Genomic DNA, 19,411 nt, shown 5'->3' on the forward strand with positions numbered 1-19,411 from the left:
GAGAGACAGGCTGACGAATGAGGATATAAAGGAGCGTTGTGGTGTTGATGTGGATGTGATAGGAAGCGTTATGAGGAACACACTGAGGTGGTTTGGCCATGTGGAGAGGATGGAGGGTGAAAGACTGACGAAGAGAGTGTATGTGAGTGAGGTGGAGGGGGAAAGAGGGTGGGGGAGGCCGAGGATGAGATGGAGAGATGGGGTGGAGAGGTATATGAGAGAGGGGGGTGTGAGTTGGGAGCAGGGGAGTGAAATGGCGGGGGACAGGGTGACTTGGAGGCGATTTGTTTGTGGCCACCCCAAACGGGATTGAGGCGTCTGGCAATAGATAGATAGATAGATAGATATTATGTTGAAAGTGTTTGTGCAGTGTGCTGTATTTATTGATTAATAGCTTCATATTGCTAAACACATTCAGTGAAAGCAAGTTAAATGAGGAATTACCTTTACTGTACTGTACAGTGATATACAGTACTTTTGTATAGTACTGAATCTGTCTTGATGTTAAAAAAGAAGGGTATAAATAACAGACTAGAATAGTAGGCATAATAGAAAATGTAATTAGTTTAGGAAGAGATGATACAAAGCATACTTGGGTGAAGAAAATCTGCTGAACCAAATAATAACTTTCCATGTACAGGTATGAACCCCAGCCAGATGGTGGGTTGCTAATACGGGAGTGCCAGCGATCAGACTCTGCCAACTACACCTGCCATGCCACCAACACCCACGGCTCTGACAGTGTCCTCTACACACTCGGAGTCATAGGTGAGTGTGCGAGAGGAGTTGAAAGGGAAAGAGAGGAAACGTACATGCATGGTAGGGGGAAAAGGAAAGGTAGCTGCCGTGCTAGTAGTATCCACAGCTCTGACAATCATCTCTACACACTGAGTGTCATGGGTGGGTATGGTGGGAGAGGGGTAGATAGGGATGAGCATGCATTGTACAAGTACAGGGAAAGGAATGGTACACGTCATACTGCTCTGATAATGTCCTGAACATACTGAGTGTCATAGGTGGGTGTGGTGCTAGAGAAGGAGAAAAGGGAGGGGGAGGGGTAGCAGAGAAGAAAAAAGAGGGAGAGGAGTAGTGGCAGAGAGAAAGAGAGAGAAGGGGAGGGATAGTATAAAGGAGGGGACAGTAAGTGTTAAGAGGAGGGAGAAGGGTAGTGGAGGAGAAAGGAGAGTGGATGCAGGAGAAATGGTAGGGGATGGTATCAAGGGGAGGGGAGGGGGGAAGGGGAGAGGTAGTGGAGGAGAAAGGGGATGATTTTCTTGAGTGAACTATATCCTTCATTCAGTACAAGTTTGTCATACCTAAGCTGAATAAAACTGACTGGAGATAGCAGTAATAAAATATTGCTAGAAACTATCATCCAGTGGGGGAGGCGGTGGCTCAATCGGTAGAGTGGTGGCCTGCAGTCCTACCGGACCCAGGTTCAAATCCCGGCTGGGGCAGGGAACAGTTTAAGGATTTGAATTTCATAAAAGCAGACTTTCCTGATCTACCTGAAGACCCGCCGACATGTCGTAAAAATACCCCCGCTAATACTAATACACCAGTCCTGTATGAGACAGCCCTAGCATGTATTCAATATGGACGGTGGGTGTTAGCGCCGAAGTGGTGACATGTAAAGGTGCTTGGTATGTAGGAGGACTACTGGGCCTTGAATGCAGGCTGTGAAGCCTATGCCCAGAGTCGGACACAAAAAAAAAAAAAAAAAAAAAAATGATAGAAACTATCATCCAGTGGATATAGTGAAATGTAGGTTTCTATTTCTTGCAGTATCATGGTTGGTGGGGGCGCTCACCATCCACTCACTTGATATAGTGCTGCTCTTGGGTGCCTGCCCTTTCCTCTCTTCCTTCTTTCTTTCCATCCTTCCTCATCTGTCTTTCCTTCATTCTTTCCCCTTCCTTCTGTCTGTGGGTGACTCTACTGAGTGACAAGTCAAATAGTTTCCTGTACACCAGGAAACCATTCACTACGCTAGGTGATAACCATATAACCAAAGTATGGTGCCTGGTGTTTTTGTGGGCATTTAAGGCGCTCTAATCGGCTTGAGCCGGTGCAGGTTTATATCCAAGGGGTGGTTGGGATTTATTGCCCACATAATACCATTCAGGGATGAGTGAGGCTAGTCACTCTCATCTTAAATGCCAAGACCAACTTGCCTGGCCCCGGGCTTATACACTCCTCATGGGGCAGCACTGGATTAGATGATGAATGAATGAATGAATGATTTCATATAGTAAATGATTATAATGCTGATACCTAGTAATGGATTTGAAACCGTTGCTAATAATACTGATAATGATAATGTTAATAGTATCCATCCACCCATCATCCAGTCTTATGTTGCCCCATGAGGAGTGTAGGAGCCCAGGGCTAGGCAAGTTGGTCCTGACATTTAAGATGAGAGTGACAAGCCTCACTCATCCCTGAGTGGCATTATGTGAGCATCAAACCCCAATCACCTCTTGGATATAAACCTGCACTGGCTCATTCCGATTGGAGCCCCTTAATTACTCACTAAACCACCAGGCACGGTAATTTGGTTATATGGTTACAGTAGTATAATATTATGAATAATGATACTTATTTCTTTATCCCCTCTATTTACTCTTCCTTCAGTTATCACCCTCATTACTCCCTTGGTAAGAGCATTACAATATTTCCCATTCTCTCTGCTTTTTACATCCCTATCCTTTTCTCCTCCCTGCCTCACCCCTTTTTATTTTCCTTTCTCCATCTCTTCATCATTTCTCCATCATTTCTCTCTCCCTCCATCTTACTTCAACCTCTTTCTTATCTCTCTCTCTCCCTCCTCTCCTTATCATCCTGTAACAGTCTGCATCTTCCTCCCCCTCCTCATTTTTTTTTTTTATTTATTTATTTACTTATTTTTTGCTTCTTGTAATCCTTCTGATTCATCCATTTTTCACTTTTTTGGCTTGACTTCTGTTACCCTTTCCTTCATCTTTTCATATGTTATCCATTTAGAAGCCTTCTCCTCCCTTATACTGTATTAATCTCTTCCTATTTTATCTCCCTCTCTTCCTTTCTTGCCTGCCCTGTGTCTGTCTTATCCCATTACTGGTATCCCTCACTTTCATACAGTGTCATCTGTCCACCTTCTTTTTGTCTGTGCTTATCATTGTAACACCCCCTTGACTCTTCAGCCCAACACAGCCCTCCTCCATTTCCACAGATTAACTACCTCCCCCTCTCTTATTTCTCTCTCTCCCATTTTTCCTTCCCTCTCTCCATTCCAGCTCCACACACTTCCTATATTGTCTCCTCTTATTCACTTTTTTTTTTTTTTCCCTTGAAATTTCTGTCAGATACCACCCTTCTCCACTTTACTGGATGAACTCCCACCACAGTCAAGGTCTCTTGTCTTTTAATTTTTTTTTCTTGTATTATTTCCTTCCTTTTTATTCTCTCCTTTTATTTCACCTCCATATCTCCTCCACTGACTCCCTTTCACTCCTTTCACACCACTGTTCTACCAACTGCCACCCTCCCCCACTTCCTTAGATTAACTCCCACCACTGTCCCAGTTTCATTTCCTTTTGTGTTATATGTTCTTTCTGCCTTATTTCCTTATCTCCCTTCCATTTTTACCTCCATATATTCATCATTAACTACCTTTCTCACCACAGTTCCTCCTGATGCTGCCCTCCTGCATTCCCTTGGATCAACCCCCACCACAGTCACAGTCTCTTGGCAAGCTGTGGACAATGGAGGGGCCCCCATCAGAAAGCTTACCCTTACCTGGAGACCTGACCCTGGGGAGTGGCGTGAGGTGACCCTAGCTCGCCATTTGACCCAGTACACCCTCCGTGACCTGACCTGTGGCACTGAGTATCACCTTTATCTCACCTCACACAACAGGATAGGTCAGATTTGTTAAACCTTAATGTCTCTTGCATATTTTATTTTCTGTTTTTACTCCCATTGCAAGATTCAAGGCATTTGAGTGTGACACTTGCCCTCTACCTGTTCTTGTTGCTTGTAGTATGAAAATTTTTCTTATTTGGTGGTAAAAGAGCTAGGTCTTGCATATTTCGTGTTCAGTTACAGTATTCTTTTCCACTTATACGAGTATAATAAAAGTTCTCATTTTCGTTTTTTTATGAAAAGAAACAATTTTGTATTATTTTTACAGTTTTTGTTTTGAAGAACATGCTTCCTAATACTTTTCCGTATGATTAATGTAGCACTACGCATGACTCTTTTGTCCTGTGTCTTATACTGTAACTGCAGTACTAAAATAGTAGTTTCATTAATCTTTAAATGTATATCAGTTCTGTCATTTTATTATTTCTGTGCTGCACACAGATGCTTAATAGTTGTCTGTAAAACAGTAATATGCATTTTTTTTTGAGTAAATTGAAACTTGTAAAAATGGAAACTAGAAGTCAATCCTATATTGTGCTTTCATGGTGTAGGAGCCGAAGGCTAGGATACCACACTCTGGAGATAACCAGCTTTCACCTGTGGGTGATACACAGTACAATAAAGAACCTTCAGTTAGTTGTAGAGAATCAAAGCCATTACTCTAAGTAGGATGTTCTAACCAGTAGACTACCTTTAAATTATTTTTCATACTTGCACACACTCATAGATTATTTTCATATCAGAGGTTTGTCCTCAGAAGTAATAGAATTATTTAATATTTAAATCCATTTCTAGACATTTAACGCAAAGTCAGCATGATCTTTCAGTTTGTCTTCACCCAGTTCATTGGCATCAAACATCATAGCACACTCTTTGCCCTCCTTGCTAATGTACTTACTCCACAACCACCGTATTTTTCAGTACCGTATGTTCTTTTTTTTCTGTATTTATTCCAATTTTAATATTCTTTCAGGTCCTGGAGCAGCTAGTGATGTGATCACTGTGAGGACGAAGGGCACTAGACCCACCCCACCTCCCCAGCACCGGCTGGTCACTGTAAATGACTCAGCCGTTACCCTTCGCCTCACCTCCTGGGCTGATATGCAGTGTCCAGTCACCCACTTCATCATCAGAATTAGGCAGACTTCGACGCGGGAATGGCAGTTTGGTGAGAAATTTATCAACTTCTGTAATTCATTCATACTACCAACTGGGGATTTTATTCAGCTTAGCCAATATCCCTCATAATGGGGTAAGGTACAGTTTCCATGAACCTTACGTTATTCACTAAAATTATGTATCGTCAGTAAAATGACTTATTGTATTTTCCTGATTCATTCATGCAACCACCAAAAGATCATATGCAGAAAGGGCATTATCAAGAGACTTCTTCATTCCACGTCTTTCATAGAGCATATATTTCTGTTCCTGTCCATTTTGTTTGTTTTTGCCTGTACTGTATTTTTAACTCTCATGAACTGAACAAATCACAGCACAAATGGGGTAAAGGGCCCATTTGAAATGAACTTGCTTCCAACCATAAATGCATATGAAGCTGAATTGAGTACACACCTGCATGAGGATGGTTAATTTTAAAGGCTGTAATGAAAGATCCATGAAATGTGTGAGATTTCCGGCCAGGGTACATGTCATTCTTAAGCCAGTTTGCCAAGAAAAAACAGCATAAGGCCATGGCAAAGAGCATTGGTGAGAACAAGGAGAACATCATTACTGACACCAAAAATATCTATCTATCTATCTATCTATTGCCAGACGCCATAATCCCTTAAGGGGTGGCCATTTGACTTTGAGTTAGTTGTTTTATGGGGAGGGGCACTAACCCTCCACCAACCCACTTGTTCACACGTAAGGAGCACGTATGGTTTGGTTATATGGTTACCACCCAGCATTGTAAATGGTTTCTTGGCTTACAGGAAACCATTTGGCTTGTCACTCAATGTAAAGCCACCTGTAAAGGAAAGAAAAGCAATAAGAAGTGACAGGAAAGATGCGAGAAATAGGAAGAGAGGAGGACAGGCACAGAAAAAGAATGATAAAGGCTAAGGAAGAAGTAGGCAGCACTACATCAAGTGAGTGGATGATGGTGAGAAATAGGAAGAGAGGAGGACAGACACAGAAAAAGAATGATAAAGGCTAAGGAAGAAGTAGGCAGCACTACATCAAGTGAGTGGATGATGGTGAGAAATAGGAAGAGAGGAGGACAGGCACAGAAAAAGAATGATAAAGGCTAAGGAAGAAGTAGGCAGCACTACATCAAGTGAGTGGATGATGGTAAGAAATAGGAAGAGAGGAGGACAGGCACAGAAAAAGAATGATAAAGGCTAAGGAAGAAGTAGGCAGCACTACATCAAGTGAGTGGATGATGGTCGCCACCACCTACCACCAAAAATAAACAAGAGAAAAAAACAATACTGCTCATTTTCTCTTTTAGAAATATAAAGAAACATAATTGAATTGAAGGTGTTAACTGCCAGTTACAATGTTGTCCTCCTGCTCCAGTGAGTGGACGATTACCAGGGACACAGAAGGAGTACACTATGGGGGAGCTGCTGCACGCCACCTCCTATGAACTGGGTGTGATTGCTAGTAACCCTGCAGGTGACACCACAGCCACCTATTCCTTTGTCACACTTGGTATTACTGGAGGTGAGTATGTGGGTACTTCTGATTTGATATAACTTAATTTTGATATACAGTACTGTACTTGGGTATGGTTGAGGTGGAAAGGTGTATGAATGAAGATGTTATGAACAGGAGGGAAGGCAGCCTGATGGCAGAGAATATGGTACATGAAGGCACTTTGTTTGTGGCCACTCCCTCTGAGATGAAGCTGCCTGGCTGTAGATAGGTAGTGTGACTCATTTTCACTGGACAGTGAGATGATAAGGCATTTGCTTTTGTGTTTTCCTTCTTTCTGCTTTTGGATGCTAGCCATCAGGTTTATGGTACTGTACTGTAATTCAGGTTAGGTTGGAGATATTGATTTTAACTCTGGAGAGCAATGTAAGTTGATGTACATATTAATGTATAAAGTTTTATCATTGCTCAAGGCATGAAGATAAGACATTCTGCCAATCTTACGTAACATAGTGCACGAAGTAACATACAGTACAGTATTCAGCATTGATACCGTATTATCTGGAATTTGAATTATATTAACATTGTTTTCATTATCTTTGTCTCCACTCTGCCCAGATCACCTTCAGGAGGGCCTGGGTGTGATAGGAGGTGGGATGTTGGGGTCATCTGGAGGGGTGCGGTCATCGGCAGAGGAGGTGTTCTCTGACCCTGCCTTCATTGTGCCTGTGGTCATCTCATGCATCGCCCTTATCTCCATCATCATTGCCATCACCCTATGTTTCAGGAGAAGTGAGAAATTTGTGCATAATGAGTTAAACCATTCCTATAAAATGTCCATGCCAGTTTTTCTATACTGCGTGGTGTTCTTTCTGACTTTTTCCTGCCGGCTTCGGCTGGAGGGTTTGGAGGGCGGAGGAGACCTTGCTTCTTTGCTATGCGTATCTCATTGTAGTTGTTCACTTACTCTTCTAGGAGCTGCTTAGCATGGCCTAACTGGCCTACTGCAGTTATCCTCTCTTCTTTTGTTCTTATGTACTTTAATTTTAACACCAGACCATTGATGTCAGGATGGACTTTTCAAAATGGAGTGATTAGGTATAGTCTTCAGTAACTCCTCTACTGCAAACCTTCCAAACAATGCAAAATTATCAGATGGCAGCCACTGTGAAAATACACAGGACTGAAGAGGTTAAATATAGCCTAGCTTAGGTCCTTTGCATTTTCCAAAGAATATAGTGTGGGACTGGCCGTATTTATATTACTCCCTTCAGTTTGTTGATTCCATATGACGTTCTTGATACTGCTAAAAGCCTCTTGGACTAGAGCAGTTAAAAAACTCCATTAATGCTTTCATTATGACTTCTTCATTTTTGCCACCTTCATGTCGGACAAGTTACATAGCTAGGAAAGACTTCTTCAGCTGGGGAGGAGTTAGTCACCATTAACCCTTTTTTTTTTTTTTGCAGTAAACACTTTAGAAGAAAAGACAAAAGAATACGAAAGTTAGTGCTGAAATAGGTGGTTTTCGTTTTAACAAGTTTTATAGAAAACGAAGAGTTTTAGACGGTAACTTAAAAAAAAGTTTATTTTCCAAACAAGCCTTTTGTCAGTTACTGTTAGCATACTTGTTAAGTGATACAGGCATCCCTGTTCTTCCATTCACTTGGCATCTATAGAGTGGGGTATTTCTGAACTTATTTCATCACATACTGTATTTTCGTGGTTACGGTAAAACATCCAAATTAAACATTAACCCCATCAATCCGATGACCTCTCGGCCTTTTCATTCTGTTGATTTTAATAGTTTTAGTGATAGGTGGGAGCGCTCACCATCCTTTCACTTGATGTATTGCTGCTCTTGTGTGACTATCCTTTCCTCTCTTACTTTTTTCCTTCCTCTTCTTCCTTTCCTTCATTCATTCTTTACCTTCCATCTGTCTGCGGGTGACCCCACATTGAGTTGCAAGGCAAATGATCTATACACCAGGAAACCATTTACTACGCTGGGTGGTAACCATATAACCTAATTATGGCCCCTGGTGGTTTAGTCGGTAATTAAGGCTCTCCAATCGGATTGAGTCTGAGCAGGTTTATATCCAAGTGATGGTTGGAGTTATTGCTCATGTAATACCACTTAGGGATAAGTGAGGCTGGTCACTCATCTTACATGGCAGGACCAACTTGCCAAGCCCCGGGCACCTACGCTCCTCATGGGGAAACACAGGATTGGGTGATGGATGGATGGATACATTTACAGACTATTTATTTCAGTTTAGGAAATAACTCGTGTTGTAGGGAATTTTCAACCGATTAGAACTGTCTGGAGACACCAAGAAAAAAATGCTATACATTATACGTCTTTGGACAAAAGGAGTGAAAATACAGTATTTCAAGCTTTTATTCCTCAAAACACCGGTATTCCAGAATTCAGTCTCTTAATTCTCCAGTCATTCCAACGTCCATCCCCCATAACATTACAAATTTCCGTCTCAAAGTCAATAGTCATTCACACCTCCATTTCCAAATACAGTTGAGATTTTCTTTTCAGTAAGTCCATAGTCATTCAAATTTCCCACGCCCGCAGGACCTGGGGGAGGGCGTGACGGGGTTGGGGGCGGACCGGGGGAAGATGGAGACCCCAACTTGACCCCGGCGGCAGAGAACAAGAGCAACCTGGCGGCGAGAGAGCAATACTATGCCACCGTCAGGAAGCCACAGCCCTCACCCATACACGACGTTAACGCCCTTGAGAGGATACCAGGTAGGGACTGGGGCTGCTCTCGTTAGCTTAGGCCAGAAGGTTTGCTATAGCACCATTTTCAGTATTTGTCTTGCCTATTACAGCTTTTTTTTTTTTTTTTTTTTTAATCCTGTTTATTCAGTACCCACATGTAAGTCGTACATATTCCTTGTTTATTTTGTAGGTAATATATTTTTAGCTGTTTGTATCTGCTTCACACCCACATAGATTGCCTAAATAATATACCGTACAAGGGAATGCTAACCTGCCGCGTACAGAAATATACTACTGAAGTTAGAGAGCAGTGCTAAGGAGCTTCCTTTACCCAGTGAGAAAATGGTTCTGAGATAGTTGGATACAGAGGTGACCTTGGGAAATTACGGAGAGAATGATGGTGATTTAGTGGAAGAAAAGACTTAGTGGTGCTCTCAATGGATTAGTAGGGAATTTCAAGGAGATTTAAATAAGTAATGTGGTGTGTTACACGATGATAATGTGCTTTAGAAGTTACCAGGTGGAGACGGAATGGTAAGAGGTCTGTGGTGAGAGAAATTGTTGAGGAAATGGAGGTGATTCTGAATATTAGAAATAGTGGTGGTTTGAAGAGATAGAGGATTTGAAGATGATTTAAAGAACTAAGGTGATCAGTTACACTACCAATGCGTTTGAAAGGATATCAGGGTGATTGGAGATGTATGGTGTTGACGAGGGGGGGGAGGGGAAATGTTGAATAAATGAAAGTGATTGTTTATGAGGGAGAGATGAAATAGTGGTGGTTTGAAGAGCTAGAGAATTTGAAGGTGATTTAAAGGTAGGAGATTGTCACTGACCTGTGCCTTTGCCAATGAAGTGGAGTATTTCGTAGTGAAGTCCAGAGTTTGTGTATGACTGTGACTGTGGGGAACTCTACCGGTATTATGTTGAGTAAGAATAAGTTAACAGTAATGGGAAAAGTGGTTACATTTTTATTATGAAGTATCAAGAAGCGTTTGAAAGAACATTAGGTCGATTGATATGATAAAGTAGTTAATGGCAGCGTAATATCAGAGGTTATTGCTACCCAATACCCAAATAAGGAAATAGAAATACAGACAGTACTGCATATCAAGTAGAGCACGTAGAAAAGAACAAAAAAATCGATAAAATAAAATGGAGACTTGCAGTTGGGAGGTGAAGAAAGGAAAAGTAAACAAAGTGGGAGCTAGTGAGGCGGAGAGGAAGCATAATAATGAAGGGAGTAAAATAGGGGAGTAAATTAAGTTTGATCGCGTGTATCGAGAGGGGAGAGGAAAACATGGGTGAATACTATGAAAACCTTGATGTGGAATAGAAATAGAGAAATTTTGAGTGGACCATGCGTTTGTTCCCACTTTATCAATCAAGCTTGTGATGTTGGTACGGCTTGAATGAATAATCGAGAATGAACAGTGGAAACGGATGTTTGGAGGAGTCGTTTGTTCAATTAAAATACACATGGGTGACTTATACTTGAAAAATGCCAAGGAAGAAAGTTGATTGTGGAGAAGAGATTTTGTATCGGTGGTACGACCATAAATTATAGAAAGATTGGATGTGTTGCGTGGTGACAAATATACGAGTATGTAAACAAAATCGGTGGAAGGAGACGTAGCCAGCCTAGATTACTGGATGCTGTATAGTGAATGAGTGCAATAGCGAGGTTTGGCAACTGAGTATACATTAATTAATAAATTAACAACTAAAAAAACTAATGAACAGGAGAAATTAAGAAAATAAAGAACAGGCATAAATCAGTCAGAGCTTTACTTTGTCCGCTTTAACTTGACCAAAAATTGCTCTCTCCATCTTGAATGCTGAAGTGTAACAAGAACTTAACAATAAAATATGATACTTTTCACGAACAAGCACAGTGCGACGGAGAGCCGTAGAATTGTCTGATTCAGAAATTGGGCAACTTAAATTAAGCTGCAGATGGACGGAAATTCCCCAAATTCAGATGGACAAACTGTGGACTTAGGTTGATATAAATGAAGACTGCATTCTGTTTGTTAATAGTAGCTTGACTGACTCTGTCCTTTAAGCCCATGAAGCGACTGTGTTGTAGAAGTGTCGGGGCTTTCGGATGAAGCCAAGAACTTTGAAGTTAGCCACTTTAATCTGGTGACATTTCTAGTAGCTTATGCCTTCTATTTCCAAACGCATATCTTCAGATTAGGAAGTGACCCTCTTATTGAAGAAGATAATGAAGGCTGCATCTAACTCCTCCAGTTTTTGATGGCTCTGACAGAGAAATCTTGCATCCTTCCCCCGAGTCGATTACACTTACCCATGCCGCCCGAATTCACCTTACAGATAAGATACCTTGCCTCGGTGCTTTCATCTTACGTAGTTTGCATCATCTCTCTTTACTTCGCTAGAAAGCTACCTCATAATCTGTCGACTTCATAGTGCTGTTGTTGCTGGTGCTTAACCTCAATCTGTCTGGCCGAGCAGACCCATTGACCACAGGTTAGCAACTGCTTCTGTGGAACCGTCCCATAGGCACAGTGCAGTATACGAATATGCACTGCGTAGGGATCTGACGTCCGTTGTGGTAAGCAAACAGCACCTCGACGAGGTCCGATGGGGTATTACCCGACGGCGAGGTGCAGGGACATACAGTACGTGGTTTGGCTCTTGGATGGACGCTGCAGCCAAGGATCATAGACTCTTCTATCAGTTGCTGCAGCTGCTTCGTTTCACCCAGGTCACACAGTCACCACGTGTAGGCTTCCCTGAACTGATCCAAACAAAGACTTGAGCCAACACAAGGAAAAGATCCATACATGGAAAGTTACTTATTCACAAGATTAAAATTAGCCTAACTTGATCCTCGACCTCAAAGTTAACCATTCACAAGTTTTATGTCGTGGATTAAAAATCCCCTCATCCCGTACATTAACCCATCTCTTGGTATCGTCCGAGGGTTACTTTTTTTCCCCTGGAAAAAAAAATCTATGCGCCCCCGGGTGGGCTCGAACCACCATCCTTTCGGTTAACAGCCGAACGCGCTAACCGATTGTGCCACGGAGGCATGTGAAGAGAATGAAAAATATCTGGTGAAAAACTTCGTGTTAGATTTGATGGACTTAATGCATTAGATAAAAAAAATAATAAATTTGATTAGATTTGTCAGGGACTTTACTAATCGAGTTAAATATACTTCGTATGAGATAAACGCCAGCATTCACATACAGGTGTAGGCTACTGTAATAGCTGTTTTCCTTTTCCCTATACAGTACAGTTTGTCAGTATAAATAACACTTTCTCATCTCGTTTTTATTTCGTATATTCCACGGGTCAAAGAAATACGAAAACATGCTGTGATGTAAAAAGTTTTGGAGCACGTCTGAACTAACGCATCTTCCAAGTGAAAGGCGAATAAGTCAGGAGAGCGTTTTGTCCTGTATTAATTTATTGGTTAAAGTGGATGTTGAAGAGGGAGAGAGGGGGGGGGGAGGCTGTGATCTGGTTGGCCTTGAAACGAGGTAGGCTCTGTATTCATAACCTTTCCTGAGCTAAATTGTGTAGCTTTATAAAAATGGTTACTGGTGTAGAGACGTGTTTATAGTGCAAATTGGTTAAGAAACTCTGTAAATAGCCTTATCAGTGCTTTTACTGTGTAAAATATTTAAAGTGGAATTTAACAGAATTAATTGACAAGTTATGTGTTCTTTTGTTTTATTATTTTTCTTACGTTATATAGCCATTTTTATCTTTATTACTGAATGTACTATAGTAAATTCTTGCAAAATATTATAATTCATACCCACGGAATGTTGTCATGTTACTCTCTCTCTCTCTCTCTCTCTCTCTCTCTCTCTCTCTCTCTCTCTCGGTGGTGTGTGTGTGTGTGTGTGTGTGTGTGTGTGTGTGTGTGTGTGTGTGTGTGTGTGTGTGTCCTGTTCATCTGTTAAAAGAGGATATAATGTAAATAGACGTGTCCCCTAGCCTCCGGAAAACGGGTAAAAAAAAAAAAAAAAAAAAAGTTTCTGTGAGGAAGGACATTAAACAATAATATAAACTAACGTGTCTGCCATCTTCCAGAATACGCAGAGGACATCTACCCCTACGCCACCTTCCAGATCCAGCGTCAGGAGGAGTCACTGGCTACGCACTTCCAGACCTTCGTGTATCAGGACCCGCGTAGGGCCACCGTGGAGACGCTGGCGTATAGGAAGGTAAAGGAAAGGGGGCCAGGGAAGGAAGGAAGAAAGAGTGGGAGTAAGAGGAGCAGATTAGGGGAAAAGAGGCAAATGCACCAGCGCCGGACTAGGAAAAGGAGGAAAGGGACAAAAAGACCCGATCGACTGGAACATGACCGGCGCTAGTAGAATGAGCAGCTGAGTTGCCTGCCTTTATCAGTGCCACCGTGTGAAGGCGTCCCTCTCCAATACCTGGAGAGAGTAATAGAATAGGGCAAGACGGAACAAAGGAGATGGAAGACGAAAAGAAGGGTATATATAATCTTTAAAAATTAAGAGTGATCGAGGATGATCATGAAGATGATAAACTGAAGTCTCGTATTGTCAGTTTTCCGTCATAAAGTTTCCTCTTTTTTTTTTTTTTTTTTTTTTTTTAGTGGTCTCATTGAAGTTTTCCTTTTCTCAGTGAAAATGCCCTCCCTCCCCATGAAATTCTCATGTTGCTCAAGATATACCCTCTTTAAAATTCCCCTTGTCCACTTGAATGTTACTAGTTTCATTTTAAATATCCCCAGTTTTTCCTACCATTTTTCTACTTCACAGGGAGCCAACGGCAACGGCGGAGGAGGCGACGGAAGGGGCGGCAGGGGAGGATCGGGAGGAGTCGGAGGCGGAGGTGGTGGTGGAGGAGGAGATAGAGGAGGAGGAGGAAACCCGGCCAGTGGAGGGAGGAGTGGAGGTGGTGGTGGTGGAGGCGGAGGGGAGAGTGAGGATTACGCGAGGGTGAAGCGGTTACGGCTGAAGTACGGGGGAGAGAGCGAGGATTATGAGGATAGTTTCAATAGCGATACGGACACGGACCACGCTGCATCATCACGGACGGAGAGCTCCTCGCACCTTGATGACGCTCACCACACGCCTATGTCTGCCAGAAATCACCACCACAGTAAGTTTCACTCCCGCCACGGTGCGAGAGAGAGAGGAAATTTCCAGAGGCCTTGGTCATATTATGTTTAAGTTATTTTCATCATTAACTGCTTTGGAGATTTAGTATCGTTCAGTTAATTTACGTCCAGATCGCATTTTTCACTGGAGATCAGGTTAAGTGTTCCTCGCCTGTCTCAGAACATTTAGCTCATCATCATCATCATCATCATCACCACCTATTCCCTATTCAAAATATGGTTAGGGTAATGTACAGTAGCTGATGTACCTAGTTGTGCGGAGAGAGAGGGAGAGAGAGAGAAGGGGGGAGTGGAGCGCCAAGTAGATAAGAGAGTAATTATAGATACAGCCAGGTAAATAAGAGCCTCCCACTACCGGCAGACCTGCTGTACGTGGCCTCGGACACCAGCACCCTCGCCTCGCCCCTACAAGAGAGGAAGAGCCTCCCGCGCCGATCCCGATCCAGGTTAGTCCCTTCCCCCATGGCAGCGGTAGGACGAGGGGGTTTGGCTGCCCTGATGACGTCCCCCAGTCCCCACCCTATCCCCCGAAAATGGGATGGTGGACTACGGAAGAAGGGCTACTGGGTGCACGTTCAGATGAGTCTCAGGTTGTCGATTATGATGCATACAAATATAATTACATGTTATTTATACCTGATACGTTTAAATCACGGGTTAGAGATATGAAATATATTTTGGACATTCAAAACTCTGTTAACTTGGAAGGTTCTGTTGCATATTTCAAGGTCATACTTATATCTCATCTTTATCTCATATAATGATTAGACCTTCAGGGTCATATATATATATATATATATATATATATATATATATATATATATATATTAAAAGCATGTTTGTGGCTCGTTTATGACATTTAGAGCATGGTTGGGTATTGGAAGCAGAAATTGGACATGGGAAATTCATACATGTATCCCATGATGCAGTGATTATAAAGTTAGTTAAAACCCATATTTTTTTTTTTTTTTTTTTTTTTTTTTTTTTTTTTTTTTTTTTTTTTTTTTTTTTTTTTTTGTACATTCTTATTAATTTACAAAACTTCGGACAGTGGAAATTGAGGTTGCAATATTTTGAGGGATATTTAGACGTATTAAGGACTTAGTCTTGTACTGTTTAAGGATATTTTGGAAGTTCAAGCTGATACCTGTATCTGATATTCTGAAGCTATTTTGGTAATAATGGTCATGCATGTAAAGTTTAAAGTATTTTTTGGATATTTGCAGCATTTTGTTACAATATAAGAGCATTCTTTGGGCCATCATAGGCACAATGAATATGTTCTCTTGGTACAGATTTGTACGTATATGTGTAGAGACAGTATTGTGTGATTATGTATATATGAATATTGTGTGTGGGAGGAGGAGAGATAATAGTGTGTGTGGTTATGTTTATGTGAATACTTTGTGTGTGTGTGTGTGTGTGTGTGTGTACATATAAGTGATTGTGTGAATATCGGCAGGTCGGGGGGGAGTGGGAGTTACGGGGCGCTGGCTGGAGTCACCAAGGTCATCACCAGCTGCTCCAAGGGCGGGCAGCAGGGCGTGATGACGACGGGCGGTGTGGGTCGCTGCAACGCCCTCGGCCAGTCCACGCCCACGCCCGCCCAGAGTACCGACGCCCTGGAGATGAGTGAAACGGAGGTGGATCGAGACAACAGGAGGCGCGCTAATGGAGGCAGGCGGAGGCACACCACCTTCTCCATTGCTGTATAGAATGCAGCCTTGACCCAAAGTGAATCTTGAATCAAATCTTGAAATAGGACTAGAAAATTAAGCCTTGAGCCAGTGATTTGATCCATAACTTGAGCCTTGAATCAGAGGGAGCTGAATCTTGAACCAAAGTGCTGAATCTTGAACCAAAGAGTCTAACCATAAACCAAAGAGTCTAACCTTGAACCAAAGAGTCTAACCTTGAACCAGAGTCAAACCTTGAACCAAAGAGTCAAACCTTGAACCAAAGAGTCTAACCTTGAACCAAAGAATCTAACCATAAACCAAAGAGTCTAACCTTGAACCAAAGAGTCAAACCTTGAGCCAAAGAGTCTACTTTAAATCAGAGGGGAGTTGAATCATGAACTAGTGGAAGTCATACCTCAGTATGCAGCCTCCAAAAGGAGTCGAATTTTCAGCCAAAGTTTTAGACCTTAAAACCAAATGCTGATCCACATCCTCATTAAAAAGTGTCAAGTGATTCATGGAGTCTTGAAGTTCATTAACCCCTCCAGTGTTACTATATTTTTTTCCGTGACTGAATATGATGAACTTTATATAAATGACAAAGTTTAAAGCTACTGTTTAAACTCGAATGGAGAACAATACACAATTTTCAGTGGTTGATAATAGTGATCTGTTGGGGGAAAGCCAAGTGAAGTTTAGGGATTGAACTTGGTGTAAGTATCCGTTCAGTTAATTTTTTATTATTTGGGACCTCAATGAAATAGTGTTTGTCAGACTGGAAAATCTGGCTTTCTTGTAACATGTGGAAATTATATATAAAAAAAAAAGTCGGTGGATAAAAATGAAAAATGGGAGGTAGTGGTGACATATGGCTAATATATTAAGAAGTGTTAAAATTATGGTAAACATCTCCACTCCCCTCAAGGAAAGAAAAAAAGAACGGAATAACAGCAAAAAATGATGTCAAATCCGGATGAGTAATTGAAAATCGTGTTAGTGTCACATATATTTCTACAACACACTGGAAATACAAGAGTCCAAGATGTATATAACTGTATCCTCTCGCCTCACTGTAACTGTTTGTAAGCGTTTCCGATGTAAGTAATAATGTAACAAAAAACGTAATAATGTAATCTGTTTGGGTGTATATATGAAAATTGTACATAATTGTTTGGACTGAAGTAATTGTTGTAATATCTCGTTGAAACGGAAACATTTATAAAGACACCTGAAGGTAATTATATATTTTCGGTCCATGTTGAAAATAGTATCAAATCTCTCTCTCTCTCTCTCTCTCTCTCTCTCTCTCTCTCTCTCTCTCTCTCTCTCTCTATCTATCTGTCTATCACGCAAAGTTATTACACATTTTCTTTCCATGTTGAAAACAGTATCAAATTTCTCTCTCTCTCTCTCTCTCTCTCTCTCTCTCCATATAAAACGCCAAAATGTACTATGGATGCTTCTCTAATCCACAAAAATGAAAAAAAAAAAATTATATATCAAATTCTGGGACAGCCTTCCGTGGTGCACAAGGGCGAGAGAGTTGCAGGATTAATTTTTTTACTTTATTAATGTCAGTTTTTATTTTGCTTCATGAATTAACATCGCCATTGTTTTATTTTTCTTTTGCTGTCATCTGCCTTAATGCCTGCCTTTTTCATGACATTCATCAATTATTCTTCATTGTGCATATATTTTCGTTCACCTACAGTTTATAATGATACTGATTTTAGCTGGTTTTCATCTATCTGTTTGTATGTTTTATTTTATTTATTTATTTTTTTTTTGTAATCGTTTGTTTTCAGCAGGGCTGTTTCTAGCCTTTTGGGGGCCCTAGGCAGAATGCTGTTTGGGGGCCCCTATCTTAGACCAGGGATGCCAGACGAAAAGGCGCGAACAAAAGCCAAGACAGCCAAGAAATAGCCAAGCACCACAACCTCGAGTCACTTTACACATATTTTAATTTCTTAAAAAGCTAATATTGGCAGCCTGGGGGCCCCCTAGTGGCATCGGGGGCCCTAGGCAACCGCATACTTCGCCTATAGCAAGAAACGGCCCTGGTTTTCAGTCCCACTCGTCTTTGGTTCCGTTATGAAAGCAACTTAGTTCCTTTTTTCCCTGCTGTTAATTATTGTTAATTATTGTTTTTTCAATCAGTGAGTGATTTTATTATTCATGTTTTTCTAATTCCTCTCTGCTAGAGTTGTTAAGTTCGGTACTTTTTTTTTTTTTTTTTTTTTTTATTACTCGAAATCTGTACTAGTAGCACGGCTTTGCGCCAACATTTTTTTTGTGTGTGTTATGCTCCTCTGTTTACGATGGTTTTCTTTTTCTTTCTTTCAGACTTCCAGCCCCTCTTACCTGCATTTCTGGCCCGAACCTGTGAATACGCCCAGTCTCTGTACATAGTGATACTTGTAAATACTCTATGTTTTGTACCGGGTAACTTAGAGAGAGTTTGTACCGGATGTATATAGTTTAAGTTGTGGTCTTTCATGTGAGAGTGAGTTATTGTGTACTGAGGTGTACCTATGAGTGAATGACGTGTAATGGGATGTACAGTATGTTGTGAATGGTTGCACAGTACCTCATGATTGGTCGTACCAGCAGTGGGATATATGGCACAGTCGAGGGAGTAATTCCTCTACTCTATTGAACTGTATCCAAAATTTCAAGGAAGTCTTAGTGATATTTGCCATAAAAATATCTGTAAGATATTTTTATGGCAAATGAACTGACGAAGTTGCGTCCATGGTGCCACCTCTCCATGCCTTCCCTCGTGCTACATGGGCATTTGGTAGCGCTCATGACTGGAATGTCACTCAGCAATATTGCAGAACTTCTGCCTGTCAGAATTCTTTCATTCCCCGTACTGCATCTCTTTGGAACTCGCTTCCCCAGAGTTGTTTCCCTCCAGACTTCAACCTACAGCTGTTCAAGTCCAACTGTTACAAATATTGTATGAACAGAGGACACCAGTAATTTTTTTTTTTTTTTTTTTTTTTTTAAGTAATCAGAACATGCAGACAAGCTGTAATTTAGCTTTATTACTGTATTATGGAACCCTGGGTGTGCAAAGCGATAACTGTCCATGGTTATACCTATGAGATAATGTACAGTACTGGTGATGGGACGTACACTTGTCATGGGGTAGACCTGTTTTGGGACTTACGGTATCTGTGATGGGCCATACACTTTTAATGGGGCATACCTGTAATGGGAGATAAGAGTGTCATGGGGCATACATGTGATGGGCCAACGCCTGTCAAGGGGTGTAGCCAGTAATTTCTGTCTCTTGCAAAGATCCCTCCATCCTTCGATTCACCACCACCCCTCAGAGCTGACCAGTGATACAAAATT

The 19,411-nt window shown here is 41.5% G+C and overlaps 1 protein-coding gene and 1 non-coding gene across 2 annotated transcripts in view; one reads left to right on the plus strand and one right to left on the minus strand.

Annotated features, from left to right (window-relative positions):
• Positions 1-16,087, plus strand: part of LOC145413275 (cell adhesion molecule Dscam2-like) — a 700,221-nt gene extending 684,134 nt beyond the window's left edge. Inside the window, exons 28-37 of the mRNA XM_080283003.1 lie at positions 641-768; positions 3,666-3,902; positions 4,877-5,071; positions 6,424-6,570; positions 7,120-7,293; positions 9,089-9,265; positions 13,310-13,443; positions 14,011-14,353; positions 14,734-14,818; positions 15,835-16,087. Of these exons, the coding sequence (XP_080139129.1) occupies positions 641-768; positions 3,666-3,902; positions 4,877-5,071; positions 6,424-6,570; positions 7,120-7,293; positions 9,089-9,265; positions 13,310-13,443; positions 14,011-14,353; positions 14,734-14,818; positions 15,835-16,087 (1,873 nt within the window). The remainder of the gene's footprint in view (positions 1-640; positions 769-3,665; positions 3,903-4,876; positions 5,072-6,423; positions 6,571-7,119; positions 7,294-9,088; positions 9,266-13,309; positions 13,444-14,010; positions 14,354-14,733; positions 14,819-15,834) is intronic.
• Positions 12,223-12,296, minus strand: TRNAN-GUU (transfer RNA asparagine (anticodon GUU)). The gene has a single exon. It is a non-coding gene; the product is annotated as a tRNA-Asn (tRNA).
• Positions 16,088-19,411: the final 3,324 nt, after the last annotated feature.

Source organism: Coenobita brevimanus, chromosome 95 (genome assembly GCF_032717465.1).
Source record: "Coenobita brevimanus isolate Jiangsu-jjx chromosome 95, ASM3271746v2, whole genome shotgun sequence".
NCBI lineage: Eukaryota > Metazoa > Arthropoda > Malacostraca > Decapoda > Coenobitidae > Coenobita > Coenobita brevimanus.